At 38.8% G+C, this 14,728-nt stretch overlaps 1 protein-coding gene across 7 annotated transcripts in view; it reads right to left on the reverse strand.

Moving 5' to 3' along the window:
• Nucleotides 1-14,728, reverse strand: part of GK (glycerol kinase) — a 109,273-nt gene that overhangs the window by 41,221 nt on the left and 53,324 nt on the right. For 4 of the 7 annotated variants that reach the window (XM_089653014.1, XM_089653010.1, XM_089653012.1 and 1 more), the window contains 8 exons: nt 14,064-14,130; nt 13,340-13,357; nt 12,656-12,691; nt 11,462-11,529; nt 9,668-9,710; nt 9,120-9,200; nt 3,696-3,774; nt 3,510-3,606 (listed from right to left, as the gene is read on the reverse strand). In XM_089653014.1, the coding sequence (XP_089509140.1) occupies nt 3,510-3,606; nt 3,696-3,774; nt 9,120-9,200; nt 9,668-9,710; nt 11,462-11,529; nt 12,656-12,691; nt 13,340-13,357; nt 14,064-14,130 (489 nt within the window). The remainder of the gene's footprint in view (nt 1-3,509; nt 3,607-3,695; nt 3,775-9,119; nt 9,201-9,667; nt 9,711-11,461; nt 11,530-12,655; nt 12,692-13,339; nt 13,358-14,063; nt 14,131-14,728) is intronic. The other 3 variants (XM_089653011.1, XM_089653015.1, XM_089653016.1) reach the window with 1 other exon arrangement.

The raw sequence follows: 14,728 nt of genomic DNA on the forward strand, positions 1-14,728 counted from the left end.
AAGTTAAATCTGTTTTCTACTTTACCTGCAGATACATCCAATCTATATTAAACATATTTATAACCTAAATATAATAGTAATATGTCCTGCAAAGTCAAGGTTTTCATGCTATCACTCAATATAACTGAGGCTGCTGCGCAGTGCTTACAGTGTCCCCTGCACATCACTGGGGGTGAACTCAGCAAAAAAGAGCATGGCTTCTTTTCTAAAGTTCAGCTGAGGAACTCCTCAAAATCAAGATTCTGTTTTGGGAGTTACTTTGTACTAGCAGTACATGCTAGGCTAGAGGCAATGTAAAGTTCATCTTGCATCTTCATCTAATAAATATGTTTACAAAGAATTTCTTGCACTTTTGCAAGCATCAGAAATAAAAACACAATAAAATGGAACCTAAAGTCTTCAATATCAATATGGCACCCCAGAACAGCTGTCCTCAGGAGGCTAAGGCTGGCCATACATTATATAATTTTCTTGAGAATTTTACTTTAGATTTACCAAAAACCATATAATAGGAGGTCAAACATAAACAACATGTTCAATTGTATCCAATTAGGCAGGCCCTTGCACTACATAGCTGAAGGTAAATCTAAAGAAAATTGGGCAGATGTAATATTAATTTTTAATATCCAAACTTTAATTCGGTCTTTAGTAGTTCTGAAATATATGCTGGCAGAAAATACCCTCTTAATTGGATGTGAATGTGAGGTTTTGCATTTCAGTGGTCAGATGTGAATTATTTGTGTCTGAGCTAAAGGTAATCAGCAGAGGTTTAAATTCATGTTTTCTTTTAAAATACTCTATGTAACAGTATACCATATTGTGAATTCTTATAATGAGTCTGAGAGTTTAAATTGTAGTCATAAATCATGGATTTCGACAGTTGTATGTAACATAAGAACTTCAGAGATCTCTTTCAGAGCCTGTATGTCAATCATGATAATGACTTGGTGGTTTGAATAGGAACACATGTCTTTAGTTAAGCTGGGAGTGATTATGGGAGTGTTTAAGGAGCCCGCGAATTTGAAACAAAGCTTAATGGGAGGACCTAATTTCTCATGCATTTTAAGTATGCAGCTTTTCAAAGAACGAGGGTCAGTTTCTCCTACCTTCTATACACTTCACTTCATTCAGACATACCTACACTTCAGACACTTACACAAAGAAAGCACATGGTAAGAGGTTAACAAAGAAAGACACTAGGCCTGAAAATCTTCTATTTAAGCTTTTCAAAGGAACTACATTTTCTTCTAATATTCAAGGAACAAGCAACTTATATTCTTTATTTTTATTTCATTTTAAGCTACATATATCTGAATTTACTGTTTTTTATTGACTTTGTATTTTTGGTGTGTGATCAAATAAAGTCACACTGCTTATACTGAACTGGCTTCCATAAGGATTTCTTCCCACAACCATCTACAAGAACCTAGAAATATTAATAGAGTTTTTTCATAACTCTGGAAATCTAACAGCAGACAATTGTATAGTGTATGGCCAGCCTAAGACACAAGTGAAATTAAAACAATCAAGCAGGCTTGCTCCTCCCCTGCCAGAGTTTCTATATCATCAGGAAAAAATCCCATATTCATACATGTATTGGAACCAGGGGTGGACTGACTATTTGGAAACTCGGGCACTGCCCGAAGGCCCGGGGTCAGTAGAAGGCCCCATGAGATGCCCCTGGTACCTTTTTCATAGGCTTTTTTGAGTTTGGGCAAGAACACAGGGGCCCCATGATCCCCTATTGCCCGGGGGCCCCATGAGTTGTTAGTCCGCCCCTGATTGGAAGATGCATGTTTTCGTTTTTTTTTTAAAAAAAAAAAAAAAAAAAACTACAAAGCAAAAAAAAAATTAAAGTTTTTTTTTTATTTTGGGAATGGAAATCCCTTGCCTTGCAGACTGACTTGGTCCTGCTAAGAAAATGAGAAGTTGCCTGTAGTGATTAGCATTTTCTATAACTAGGCCTGTATTTCTGTTACACTATGTAAATGCATGGAAATACACATACAGTCATGGCCAAAAATAATGGCACCCCTGCGTTTCTGTCAGATAATGCACCACTTTGCCCAGAAAGTTGTTGCAATTACAAACGTTTAGGCATTATCATGTTTATTTCTGTTTGTATTGGTAGGACACAAAAAAGTGACGAAGCAAAAAGCAAGATCTGACACTTTCCACGCAAACCCCCCAAAAATGGACTGGACAAAATTATTGGCGCCCTCAATTTAATAATTTTTAGCACACCCTTTGGAAAAAATAACTGAAATCAGTCACTTCCTGTAACTATCAATAAGTTTCTTACACCTCTCTATTGGAATTTTGGAGCACTCTTCTTTCACCAACTGGTCCAGGTCTCTCAGATTGGAAGGGTTCCTTTTCCCATCTGCTGTTTTGAGATCTCTCCACAGGCGATATATGGGACTGAGATCTGGAATCATTGCTGGCCAGTTTAGTACTCTCCAGCGCTTTCTCTGAAACCATTTCTGGGTGCTTTTTGACATTGTCATTGTCCTGCTGTAAGATCCATGGCCTCAGACAGAGACCCAACTTTCTGACACTGGACCCTACACTGCACCCCAGAATTCTTTGGTAGTCTTCAGATTTCATAATGCCATACACACAGTCAAAACATCCAGTGCCTGAAGCAGCAAAGCAACCCCAAAACATCAGTGAACCTCCACCATGTTTGACTGCAGGGACTGTATTCTTTTCTTTAAAGTCCTCATTGCTTTTTCTGGAAACAGTAGAATGATGGGCTTTACCAAAAAGCAGTAATTTCGTTTCTTCTCTCCACGGCACATTCTCCCAAAAAGGATTTCACCTTCCTCAGGTAAGTTTTGGCAAACTCCAATGTGGCTCTTATGTTTCTGTGTCAAAAGTGGTGTCCTCTTGGGTTTCCTACCATAGCGTCCCTTTTCATTCAGATGGCGACCTATAGTGCGAGCTCACACAGTTATACCCTGTGCCTGAAGGTCAGCTTGAATTTGTTTGGAAGTTGATCGAAGGTTCTTTATCCACCATTCAAACAATCTTTGATCAATTTTTCTCTTTCATCCATGTCCAGGGAGAATAGCAACAGTGCCATGGACTGTAAACTTCTTGAGAATGTTGCAAACAGTGGACACAGGAAATTAAGTGTGATTTCAATATTGTCAGCACCTGTTACTTGATACAGGTGAGTTAAACTACAAACTACAAGAGCATCACAAACATGGAATGCGATTATTTCTTACAATTTTGAGAAGGTGCCAATAATTTTGTCCAGTCCATTTTTGGGGGTTATGCATGGAATGTGTCAGATTTGGCTTTTTGTTTCTCCACTTTTTTGTGTCATACTAATACAAACAAAAGAAATAAACATGAGAATGCCTAAACATTGTAATTGCAACAATTTTCTGACGCATTATCGGACAGGAATACAGGGGAGCCAATATTTTTGGCCATGACTGTATATGTGTCTTTATTAAGCAGTGTGGGAAGGATTTTTCTATCACATGGTAAGGACATACCCTCTGGCACTTGGTTCCCAATACGGTGCATACAGGCCCGAGAATGCTGGAACAAAGTAGCAGCCATATGATGTACCAGCTTCAGCAGCAAGTCTCTCTAAGAAACAAAACACATATACATGAGTTAAAATGTCAAATCTACTTGACGTCCTACTAACTTGTATAAAAGTTTTCTGATATTCTTACCTACTTCCTCTGTTGTCTTAACAATGCCAAGGTTATCTCTTAGCCACCGTACCACAGCTCCTGCTATGGCAACTGAACCCTAAAAAATTAACAAAACACGGGTAAATAATAAAATGTAGGTCCATCAAACTGTTTTTGGACACTGGTTGGGTAATTCTCCCAGATCTAAATTTCTTGGTCTTGCTAGCAAAAAAAGGTGCCCATACATCAACATGCTGGACAGCACCTCTTTTTCTCAGCTGCAAGCAGCATGATCTGCAAGGGACTTGGCAGTCCAGAGTGACTGCAAAATCGAAAAGATATGAGTTCTTCGTGTAGCTTCCCATAGGGACTGAAGCAAATAGGAGTGGATCTATATGAACTGCCCAAACTATCTTTATACCACCTGTTCAATCAATTTAAACCTATCAGATACATAAAAAGCCTGAAAGTGGAATTCCAGTTAAAAATTAAATCTTGGTTTGTACGTATAAAAATGAAAATGTTTATATTTTGCATCTTTGTAATTGCTGATTGGATTTATGTTTCTAATCAATCTAGACAATCCGCAATCCTCCTGATCTTCACCAACCTGTGGTGTAACCTGCGCAGCCAAATTTGTCTGCTCACAGTCATTTTCTGCAACCTTTGTTGGCATCTGTGTAAGAATCACAGCACAGTTCGGTCCCCACCCCTGTCCCATCCGGCCCCCACAAGCACCATCTGTAATGTCCTATACTCCAACAGGAGTGTGCTTCCGCTCTTCCTATCCTCCTAGCCTTGGCTTGCAGGTGCGACAGATAGCTGTAAGAGTGCCTCTAATGAAATATATTTTACACCTTGTGCACTTATCAAGAAATAGTAAGGTGTAAGTGACTGCAAGGAGTTACTGAAAGCAAGTCTTTCCTTTCACTTTAAAGAGGAGTTCCTAGAAATGCTGTAGCTGCTGACTTTTAAAAATAGGGCACCTACCTGTCCAGGCATCCAGCGGTGTCCTCACTTGACCCGATTCTTTGATTGGCTATCAGGTGCTGGCACCGCCATCTTCACTAAGGGAAACTGGCAGTGAAGCCTTACGGCTTCACAGCCGGCTTCCTATTGCGCATGTGCAAAGCGCGCTGTGATTTGTGAATGGGTCGCAGTCTTCTGGGACCTGTGGAGTGTCCCAGAAGGGGGAAGGAGGGGTGGGCCATACGTCCAGGTCTGTTTACAATCTGAGCTGAAAATAGTAGCGGGAGCCTGTCAAAACCAGGTACCTGCTCCTCCCTTCCCCCAAAAGGTGCCAAATGTGGCAGCAGAGGGGTGGGGAGTCAGAAAAGTGGAGCTTCCCCTTTTGGGTGGAACTCCGCTTTAAGTGACCAGATAATTATCTTTAAAAAGAGCATAAAATGGAACTTCTCTACAATAACTGATCCCGTATTGAGGCAACCATCTCTTGAAGTTGTTGTTCCCTATTGACAAATAAATATATATCCCTATTGGCAAATAAATTCACATATCTAACCGTATAGTGAAACTTACATGTACATTTGTTACATGTGAATTTACCAGCATTTGTGCATTACTTTTACTTGAGGTGATTGTAGCCGTATTAGTGCACTTGCGACAGAAACAATTGACTACTGACGTGATACTTTTTTTATTTGCACTAACATACAATTTTGAGGACAAGCTTTTGGGGTATGTCCCCTTCTTCAAGGTCCAAGCAGTACTATTACAACGTTTTGACTGGGGGGGGGGGGGGGGAGAACAACACTCACAGAGGGAGTCATAAAAATGTTGGATAATGACTGAGGAATCCCATGTCCAAATTAAGGCCCTTATCTCTTGTGTCAAATAGAATTATCATTCTTCGTTCAAAAGTTTTTCTTTCCTGAATAGATTTGAAATTTCCTTTAAAGAACTAAAACATTGAGGTCTTCCATAGCGTGGTTCGGTTGTGCGAAATGGTGTCCCACAGGTTTGCAAAAGTCATCTTCTTCATGTTACTTGATGGTATGTCTGTGAAAATTCATCCTTGTTTGCAACTTCTATCCTGTTTCGCCAACATAAGATCCTTTGTTACATTTTCTGCACTGGATAAGGTAGACAACATTACTGGAGGTGCAGCTGTATGATCCGGAGATATTGAAGATCCCTTTTGAGTGTCTGACACTTTTTGATAGATGGATTTGGTTGCACAGTTTGCAGCGTTTTTTATTGCAGGGTTTGCTTCCATTATTTGTGACCTCATAATCAGAAGGAAGTTTCCTACTGATTAGTTTATTTCTGAGGTTGGAGGGTTGTCTGAAGGCCAGTATTGGTGGTTGCTGGAATATTTCTTTCAGAGTTCCATCTCCTGTTATGATGGGTTGTAAATCTTTGATTATTTTTCTTATTCCTTCTAGGGCTGGGTTGTATGTGGTTACTAGAGGTACACGGTTGTTTGTTTTTTTCTCTTTGTACTGAAGTAGATTTTCCCTTTGGGTTCTCAAGGCTGTGTTTATGCCGGTGTTGATAGTTTTTTCCTTGTAACCTTTCTTATGGAAGGAGTCTGCTAGTGTCCCGAGATGTGTATCTTTGTCTCTTGGGTCAGAACATATTCGGTGGTATCTAATGACCTGACTGTGTATGATGGCATGTTTCGTGTGTTGGGGGTGGAAGCTAGAACTGTGGAGGTAGTTGCATCTGTCAGTGGGTTTCCTGTATATTGAGGTGTGAAGTGTATCTTTCCTGATGTATACTGTGGTGCCTAGGAAGTTGACGTGTGTGTTTGAGTATTCAATTTTTAGTTTGATTGATGGATGAAAAGTGTTGATCAATGAGTAAAATTTTTTTTAGGTATTCTTCACCTTCTGTCCATATGATGAAAATATCATCAATATAGCAATAGTATCTGTATGACTTTTGTTCCATGCTGTTCAGGAATTTTTCCTCCAGGTCAGCCATAAATAAATTGGCATATGGGGGTGCCATTTTACTTCCCATCGCAGTACCCATACATTGAAGAAAGATGTCTTTATTGAAAGGAAAGTAAAGTAGTTGTGTGTAAGTATGAATTCAATGAGCCATGTAACATCCTCAGCAGTGTATTTATGGTATTTATGGTTTGGTGAGGATAAGGATCTGTGACATGCAGCTAATCCATCCTTGTGAGGGATATTACTATACAGGGACACTACATCCATAGTCACTAGAAGTGTATTAGATGGTAATTGCTGTATGTTGTTGATCTTGTTCAGAAAGTCAGTTGTGTCTTGCAGGAAACTAGCAGTATTCTTGACTAACGGTTTTAAATTTTTTTCTACAAAGCCTGTTTTGATTTGGATTTGATCGGTGTGTGTGTTCATACCTGTTATGATGGGTCTGCCTGGATTTCCTGGCTTGTGGACTTTGGGCAGCATGTAGAAGTCCCCGATTTCTGGATGATCAGGAATCGCATTTATAAGTCCTGAATGTAGGTGGGCTGGAAGTGTTTTAATGAGGCCTTTTAATTGCTTTGTACAGTCCTGGGTCGGATCATAATCCAGTTGCTTATAGTAGATGGCATTTTCCAGCTGCCTCTGGCCTTCTTGTATGTATTTGTTTGTATCCATCACAACAACTGCTCCCCCTTTATTCGCTGGTTTGATGGTTCTAGCTTCCACAGGACAGTTCTAGCTTCCACCCCCAACACACGAAACAAGCCATCATACACAGTCAGGCCATTAGATACCACCGAATATGTTCTGACCCAAGAGACAGAGATACACATCTTGGGACACTAGCAGACCCCTTTCATAAGAAAGGTTACAAGGACCCCCCCCCCAGTCTTTGCTTTTGCTTTGCTGTGTCTTATCTCTAGGCTAACCCTAGGCTTGTGTTTCTTTCTGCTTTTATTTTTTTTTTCTCATCGACCACATCTCTTCTAACATTCTGCTAAAACATTGTAATAGTACTGTTTGGACCTTGAAGAAGGGGACATACCCCGAAAGCTTGTCCTCAAAATTGTATGTTAGTGCAAATAAATAAGTATCACGTCAGTACTCAATTGTTTCTGCATTACTTTTAGGAATTTTCACACAATATTTAAAGTTGTGGCTGTTCTGTGAAGTGGGATAAATGGGATGTTCATTGGTTCCAAGTGAACATTGCTGTTGGACAAATGGTGCAATGGTTTGTTTTAATGTAAATATCTGCTCATCCGTAAATGGAAAACAAATGCTGACAATGTTCTTAGGGTTGTTTCTCTTCTGATTGGGAATTCATATCCTAGTTTTTTTTGGAATGGAATATTCCTAGAATATGCTGCATCAAGTACTGCTTTTATTCATAAAAAACATTCAATAATGTGTCATAGTTACACATTCTAATAACATTTGATTTGACAACAATGAAATAAAATTTGCCAATAAATAATACATATAATGAAGTAGCTCTGCTCATCCTCTTCTGCCAGAGTTTCCAAACCAAGTTTAAATCCCATATTGCTACATGTAAAAGAACCTACACCGTTTCCTTTTATTTCGGGCCTGTATACACCCAATACTGTGCACTCTGGCCCAGAAAAAAAATCTATACAACAACATGTATGACAGTTAACCCATTCTAAAAACATTTGATTTGACAATGATGAAACAAACAGGATTTGCCAAATGTTACATTTGGTTTGCGAAACACAACATAAAATAACAGAATAACAATTCAAACATTTTGCAAGGGTTTATATCATCACTTTTACATGAATGTTGATACAATTGCAAAACAAATTTTTATTAACAGACTCCGATGTGTACAATCAATGACTTATTTAAAGCCCAAGTGTAGCCAAAATAATAAGCACAAAAATCAGTACAATTGACAAGTCTTAATATTCATGCACCTTGTCCCATGTACAGCTAGCTCCTGGTTCCCAATAAAAGTTCCCTCCATTCCCCCCCACACTGCCATAATCTTCCAGTGCAGCGGGGATTAATAGAACTGAGGGAGCTGTCCTTTGCACTCATCTAGAGATCAAGAGTGCCCAACTATGCCTGCCCATTCCATCCAGCCCCTCCATTCATAGAAGCTGTGCTGCAGCTTCTATGAAAGAGACAGGTCTATGAAGGATTGGCAGATAATTGAAAGGTCTGCTCCTCCATTCATAGATCAAGTTTCATCCATAGAAACTGTATTTGCATTAATGGAGTAGCTGGGAGGAAAGGGCAGGCATAGTCGGGCACTTTTGATGAGTGCAAACAGCTCCTTCAGTGCTATTAACAACCGCCTCACTGGAAGATTTTGGCAGTGGTGGTTAGGGGAAAGGAGGGGCGGGGGGAGGGAAGAGGAAGGGTCAATGGAGGAAAGTTTCAAGGAAACCAGGAACGAGGAGCAGGAAGGAACAGCACATTAACAGTAAGTCGTGTCCCTTGTGCTGATTTTTGACTACGCTTGGCTTTTAACATTTGCACATTTATTGTAAAAAGACTTAGAAAATCAAAAACTTACTTCAAGGGCATAACAAGCAGGCTTGTCTCTGCCAAGCTTGTAAGCCACAGTGGTCAACAAACCATGATCAGACAGAACAGGCTGTAAGATACAACACAATATTAGTATAAACACATTGCACACTAGAAGAACAAACAGTGAAGAAGCAAAAAGCCAAACAGTTGCAAGGTGTCATACAAGTGGATCAATTCTCTGAGGTCATGTTAACAGTCTTCTTGGAGTGGTTAAATAAACACGAACAGAAAAGCTCAAATACTTGCCTTCTGTAGAGATAATAGTTTGTCAGTGTCCTTTAAGTGCTTGCCACAAATGTGAAGGTGTAGGTATTTGGTCATATGATCTCTACAGAAAGGTAGGATGTCTGCTTAGCACATGGATAGCTAAAGAGACACATGCAAGGTGCCAGGGACTGCAGCCTTGGGACCCCCAGCTTCAGGAGGAAAAAAACATTTCAGAAGAACAGGACTACACATAATTGGTATGTGTGAACTTACCCTTCTGAAATAAAAACAAGCAAAAAGGGTTTAGAATCGTTTCATATTCCTCACCTTTGGCCCTGTATTACACAGCAAGAAACAACCAGTACCATATCTGCAGGGAAAAAAAAATTGATTAAGAAAAAAATGCGCCTATTGAATAATACTAGCGATTTCACTTCGTGATTGATGATATTGTTCTCAGAGTCAAGACTGAACCAGGAAAAAAGGTGACAAATATAGGAAAAGGTCAACAGCTACAGTAGGTTCACTACACTATAGCATAGAGCTTTTGGAACACAAATTCCAAAATTACAACTTAATACCATGCAAATTGTTCACTACTAGCTCTTCTTCTGTACTACATGGGGTACACAATTTTTTTTGTATTGCATTATATATATTTTTCAACCAACACTATTTGTTGGTTGACATTTTATTGATGCCTTACAGGTGAAACTCGAAAAATTAGAATATCGTGCAAAAGTTCATTTATTTCAGTAATGCAACTTAAAAGGTGAAACTAATATATGAGATAGACTCATTACATGCAAAGCAAGATAGTTCAAGCTGTGATTTGTCATAATTGTGATGATTATGGCTTACAGCTCATGAAAACCCCAAATCCACAATCTCAGAAAATGAGAATATTTTGAAAAGGTGCAATATTCTAGGCTCAAAGTGTCCCACTCTAATCAGCTGATTAAGCCATAACACCTGCAAAGGGTTCCTGAGCCTTTAAATGGTCTCTCAGTCTGGTTCAGTAGGAATCATAATCATGGGAAAGACTGCTGACCTGACAGTTGTGCAGAAAACCATCATTGACACCCTCTATAAGGAGGGAAAGCCTCAAAATGTAATTGCAAAAGAAGTTGGACATTCCCAAAGTGCTGTATCAAAGCACATTAATAGCAAGTTATGTGGAAGGGAAAAGTGTGGAAGAAAAAGGTGCACAAGCAGCAGGGATGATTGGCATTGCCAAGAGAAAGATGAGAGACATGAGACCGAACAATGCAGAAGAGCTGAAGGCCGCTATTGAAGCATCCTGGTCTTCCATAACACCTCAGCAGTGCCACAGGCTGATAGCTTCCATGCCATGCCGCATTGAGGCAGTAATTGCTGCAAAAGGGGCCCAAACCAAGTACTGAGTGCATATGCATGCTTATACTTTTCAGAGGTTCGATATTGTTCTATGTACAATCCTTGTTTTATTGATTGCACGTAATATTCTAATTTTCTGAGATTGTGGATTTGGGGTTTTCATGAGCTGTAAGCCATAATCATCACAATTATGACAAATCACGGCTTGAACTATCTTGCTGTGCATGTAATGAGTCTATCTCATATATTAGTTTCACCTTTTAAGTTTCATTACTGAAATAAATGAACTTTTGCACGATATTCTAATTTTTTGAGTTTCACCTTTATATGTATTCCTTCTTACAGATTGCTAATTTGATTTTCTTTGGCATCTGCCATGTATTTGTCTTAAAAGAATAAGTTCAAGTCTGCTTTATTGTTCAGTTTGGTTGTTGGGTCCTACTTTTTAATTTTATATACATCTAAATTTTAACAAACCATGTCCTTGTGGGACATTTTCACTCTCAGGATTTCTGTTGGCAAGAGAGTAGAAACCACAGTTCTGTCCAGTTACCACAGCTGTCACAAAGACGAACATGTCTTACTTTCTGAACTAAAATAATTGACTAATTAGTGGTGTAAGAGAGTGATACCTTTGTGAAGCCCTGATGGATAGATATAAAATGTCTCTGAAACCTACAGTAAATAGGAAGCTTGTTGATTCCATATTGGTGCCAACAAAAACCTAAAATATTGGTTCTGGGTGCAATCGGCCTTTCCACTCACGTATTTTTTGCTTGTCCATCTTGAAAGCACATTTGTCCAACCAGTGCAGCAGATTGGTCACCTAGACACTGTGGGGGGAAAACAGTTGTTTATATAATTTATAAATGATAGTACCCATTATATTAAGAAACGTATCAAGTGAGAATATGCCAGTACATGTATATTCTAGCTGTCCAGTTGTCCTGCTGATCCTACACTGATTTATACCTGTTCTGGGTCAGGGAATCATTGTATTCAGAGTGAACCTGTATATTGTTTGGGATCAGTAACCAAAAGTACTGAAGTAAGAGGATGAGCATAATCTCTGATCAGGTTTTCTTTGTAAGCATTCTAATGTGTTCGTTAAAATATTTAGTGTCCACACACTCTAGCCAGTCATTTCCACATATATTCTATCTATCTACAGTATACACATACATACATATATACATACATACATCCACACTTCATGCCAATCACAGTACCCACATAGGAGGAAGCTGTTCTGTAAGTTTATTTTGTGAAAAATATTTGAAGAAATATTGGTATAAAGCAAATCTATTTTACTTTATTTCCAAAATGGCAGCATATGATCTGTATATGAAGATCTCATAGGAGTCTTCACCCAGCATCTGCTGTACTGTGTGTGTTCAGGACTACTTCACCCCTGTCAAATCAGGACAGGCTGTTCATACAGCCACTGTGCCTCATACTTTTACAAGAGCTGCCTACATACAGCACCTGGCAGTTCAAGCCACATAAGACCATTCTCAGTCTACGGCCCTCAGCCAGCGTCCATGTGAATGAGGCCTTAGGAAAAACGTAAATTAAAGGATCATTAAACAAAATATACAGAAATTACTGAATTAAAGGCTTAGATTTGGTGAACCTAGCATATGGATATGCAATCCCTAATCAAGCAGGAATTGTGTATCTACAGTGTGTATATTAAGCAGCAGTATCATATGATCTCCAATGTTATGCTCCCACAACTTCTAGAAAGAGACTACAAACTTGCACTTTGTTTAGTTGCTCTGAACTGAGCAGGATGGACATCAGGAACTGCTACTGTACATCACTGTGCACAAAACATACTTGAAGGATACAACCATCTCTTTAAGAGGTTAAAATGGTGACAGGTCTTAAGCAAAGTCTATTCAGATGCAGAATGCCATTATCCCTGTGTCTACAATACTGTTGGTATAGTCAACTCACCCCAGATATTGGAACACCAGTCAAGGCTCCAGATTTCTGAAATTGAAAATAAATAAATCAAATCAAACATTAGAGATGAGTTTAAATAGATTTTTATTTTCAGTCTAAAAACAGTGCCGAAAAGGACCACAACTAGCAGCAAGCCAATGTCTCCATATATATGCGACAAGTGTACAGCTGAACGGGACATAGTACTTGTGACTTTGTGTGCATACAATTTTATTGTGAAACCACATAAAGCAACCAAGCACATTTCCAGTTATTGTTTACAGCACATGCCCTGTCCCAGATAACTATGAAGTACTGGAGTAATAAGCCAGGACTTACAATGACCATTGTCACAAAATAGTAACTATACAAGAAACTGATAACAGAAATGCAGCCACCATCTAAGGAATGGTCACATAGGCCATAAAATATCAAAAAGGACATCAAACATTTGTTAACATAAATGAAATGTAGTATAAAAAAAATTGCGAACTACCCAGAATGACAAAATGATTAGATAAATGAAGGTGTAGACTTAAATATATAAGGGGCGCAAAGTCAGAGTAGAATAAAATAGGTCTGTGGTGTTATATTACTGGAATCTATTGCTGCGCTTTAACTGGAAATTGTGTGGTTTGGACTCAAAGTGCATGTGACATATGACTGGTGAAGAACTCAGCAAGAACCTTTACTCACCAGGCTAGGACAGATTTTCTATGGTAGGCAAAACATAAAAACAAAAAAGGACAGAAACAGTTCACCACAAAAGGAAAGTTATAGTTTTACCTGCTGCTTACAAAAGGAGAAATTCACTGGGTCAAATGATACTGTAGGTAAAAGTAGATTAGCCTTAGAAAAGCCTTTTGCTAGAACTAACTGCATCAGGGAATAGGTTTTCTTCCAAAGAAGACTTTCCTTTTTTTACCACCTGAAACTGCTGCTCTCATTGTCTTTAGCCACAACTACTGGAATATGATAGGGGCCTTAAAAGTCTTAATTACACACTTTTCAGCTGTGCAAACTAAATCAACCCTTGACAGTATGCAAAATCAGAACAACCTACTTTCACAATAAAAGATATTTGGGACTAAGCATGTAGGACTGCAGACTGCCACAATCATGCCTTCCTAATTTTAGGTATCTGCTGCTTCTCAGTTTGCCGCATAGGTCGCCATTACCATTATCTAATTGAAGCTCAGTAAGATGTGTTGCGGCATTTTTTTAATGTATTAAAACCCTGATTACTAATACTAGATAATTTCCAGCTTCTTTCAAATCTGCCCACTTACTAAGACCATCTAGTGTAATCATCATAACAGCAACGATGCAAGTAATATTTTTATGCTTTGTTTTATATTCACAAAGTTTTACATGTTTGTGGTATAAAACAACAAAAACAAGAAAAAAAAGGATTTATTACCATTAGTCCATAGATTTCAGAACTACTTCTCACTTTTGGCAGCAAACTCATGGGAACATCAAAAAACCTAAAAATAAGAAACATAGATAGTGCGTCTTGATATTTATCAGTAGGAAGCCTTGCAAACTTTATACTTTAATAACCAGAATCTCTCATACAAAAAAGAGTTACTGGGGTTACCAGCAAAAAAATAAGGTCATTCTGCACCATAGTTTTAAACAGTTTGGATATATGCAAATACACATCAGTTAACCACAGTTAGAACATCTCTGATTTATTGGCTTCATGCTTTTTTTTTTAAAGCACAGCTTCAGCCAAAAATTTTTTTCTTGTTTTGGAAATAGTTTTTATTGCTGGCTGAACCCCAGCTGGGGAATTAACCTAAAGTTTTGTCCTGAGAACCACTGTCAATGGGACAAGAAAGTGAGGGAATCCTACATTTAAACTGGTTCTAAAGGCAGAAGGTTTTTTACCTTCATGCATACTATGAAGGTAAAAAAAAAAACACCTGGGAGCAGCTTCCCCCTCAGCCCCCTATTATACTTACCTGAGCCCCATCTTGATCCAGTGATGTGCATGAGATCCAAGGCTCTCACAGGACCCTCTCTCATCACTGGCTTGCACAGCAGTGGGAGTAATTGGCTTCTGCTGCTGTCAATAACAGC

The sequence above is a fragment of the Staurois parvus genome, unplaced genomic scaffold (assembly GCF_062004578.1).
Source record: "Staurois parvus isolate SC_StPar_1 unplaced genomic scaffold, SC_StPar_1.0 ptg000696l, whole genome shotgun sequence".
Classification (NCBI taxonomy): domain Eukaryota; kingdom Metazoa; phylum Chordata; class Amphibia; order Anura; family Ranidae; genus Staurois; species Staurois parvus.